Source organism: Condylura cristata, unplaced genomic scaffold (assembly GCF_000260355.1).
Source record: "Condylura cristata isolate star-nosed mole 26May11 unplaced genomic scaffold, ConCri1.0 scaffold00010, whole genome shotgun sequence".
Lineage (NCBI taxonomy): Eukaryota > Metazoa > Chordata > Mammalia > Eulipotyphla > Talpidae > Condylura > Condylura cristata.
In genome coordinates, this window is record NW_004567111.1 from 8,005,956 (window position 1) to 8,008,125 (window position 2,170).

Sequence of the window (2,170 nt, forward strand, 5' to 3'; positions counted from 1 at the left end):
TGTTGAGAAAAACAGGTGTGAATTGTGTATCTTTCTCTTTTCCCTTCTGCTCATCTTTCTAATTATGGCCCTGTCCTTGCCTTTTAGGAAGGCACCAAAGTCATCCAGCCCATATTCCTGGGGAAAATCATCAGTTATTTTGAAAACTATGACCCTACCGACTCGGCGGCTTTGCAAGAGGCCTACACCTACGCCACGGTGCTGACCACCTGCACGCTGGTCCTGGCCATCCTGCACCACCTGTACTTTTACCACGTGCAGTGTGTGGGCATGAGGTTGCGGGTCGCCATGTGCCACATGATTTATCGGAAGGTAAGTGGGCACAGCACCAAACGAGACCCCTCGCTCAGAGCAGCAGCCGCTCAGGGGGAAGGTGTCCATGCAGCCAACACTGTGCTGTGTAAGGGTCGTCCGTCCCTTACAGGGAAGTGCAGATTTGCATCAGGCTGATTTTGTTCTGCCTTTGCCAAAACAGGCCCTGTCTGTGTATCACATCTGAACATAGCTGGCTGTCAAAATCCCACGGGTTTTGTTTTTTTTTGAAGATTTATTTATTTATGCATACAGAACTGGGGTACAGGCCAGAGGGACGGTGAGAGGCTTCACCAGAGACAGGGGGAGCAGGACAGGATGACTGTACCAATTGCTGAGGGGAGCAGCGGGCGGGTCAGGAGCGGTCTGCTGCGCCATGTGGTCACCTCCGGGGCGGGTGGGGATTGAACTCATGCTGCAGTGGCTTTAGCTTCTTAGTGCTGCGCTTTAACCGGCTGCCACCAGGAGGGCCCCCACGTGTTTTTTTAACGATAATTGAATGAATGGTGCACCACAAATACCACATTAGTTTTCAAGCCTACATTTAGTAGTCGTCTTGGTGGAAATTTTTGTTGTTGATTAAAACGTTCATTGACACCCACGACAGGGCTTGGGTCTAACAGGTAAATCCAGGAGAAAAGAGTATGCTTGACAAAAGGTATCATTACATTTTCTATAACTTTGTTAACTTGATAGAGATATAGAAGGATCCACGCCAATACAGTCTCACTATGTTATGTGGTTGTTTGTTTTTGATGGCATTAAAGAAACCAGTTAAATGTGTAATAAAACTTTAAATGTCATGTGGTGTAATTTTGGAGTGAACTTATGTTTTATGTTGCTTTTCATTCAAGTCCTTTTTTATGCAGTCTTTTCCTTTTGTGTGTAGTATAGCGTCTGGGTGATAAGACCTGATGTGATAAGTTCAATAGTTTTGTATTGTGGAATGCCACATGCTAGTCCATCGTTCACCCTGGCTTAACTATTATGGAAAGAATAAGCATTTCACTTTTTTTGAAATTTAAAAAGAAAAAAAGATTTAATGATGTATGCATACAAGAACTGGGATACAGACCAGAGGTGCCGGGGTGGGGGTATTCACCAGAGACAGAGTGGGGAGCAGAACAGGCCGACTGATGAAGTCCACTGCTGAGGGGAGCAGCGGGCGGGTCAGGAGAGGTCTGCCCCCATGTGGGTCAGCTCCTGCTGGGGATCGAACTCAGGTGGTGGCGGTGATAGCGCTGAGGCTTAACCTTACACCACCACGGATGCCAGTTTTGAGCTCTTTTACTAAGTTGCCCACAGATAAGCCGATGTCAAGGGCTTTATAAACTCCAGCCTGGTATCACTTTGCCTTGAAGTGTTTGCCTAAAGAAATTAAAATTCTCCTTTGACTATTATATACTTGAGATTTGCTGAGTTATGGTCCATTTAAGTGTGTTGACCACCAAAATAGGAGTTTTTTGAGATGATAGGTGTATTCGCAGCTTGTATATACACACACACACACACATCAGAGGCTCAGGCTGTACACTGTGAATGTACACAGTTTGAAAACAAATAGCACCTTCACTCTCAACTGAAAGATAAAACCAGCCCCTCTCTGGTGGCGCAAGGGGTTAGGATGCAGCGCTGAGAACTGGCTGCAGCTGCTTCAGTGTGAGTTTAATCCCGCCCCAGAAGTGATCCACATGGCGTGGCAGACCTCTCCTGACCCTCCCGCTGCTCCCCTCAGCAGTGTACTTCATCAATCTGCCTGTTCTGTTCCCTGCTCTGTCATTGAAGCCTCTCACTGCCATTGTGCCTCTGGCCCGAGTTCTGTGTGGATAAATAAATGAATCTTAAAAAAAAAAAAAAA

At 46.5% G+C, this 2,170-nt stretch overlaps 1 protein-coding gene across 1 annotated transcript in view; it reads left to right on the forward strand.

Annotated features, from left to right (window-relative positions):
* The window catches only part of ABCC4 (ATP-binding cassette, sub-family C (CFTR/MRP), member 4), a 166,436-nt gene that overhangs the window by 14,479 nt on the left and 149,787 nt on the right, over positions 1–2,170 (forward strand). Inside the window, exon 5 of the mRNA XM_004680297.2 lies at positions 88–312. Coding sequence (XP_004680354.2) covers positions 88–312 — 225 coding nt within the window. The remainder of the gene's footprint in view (positions 1–87; positions 313–2,170) is intronic.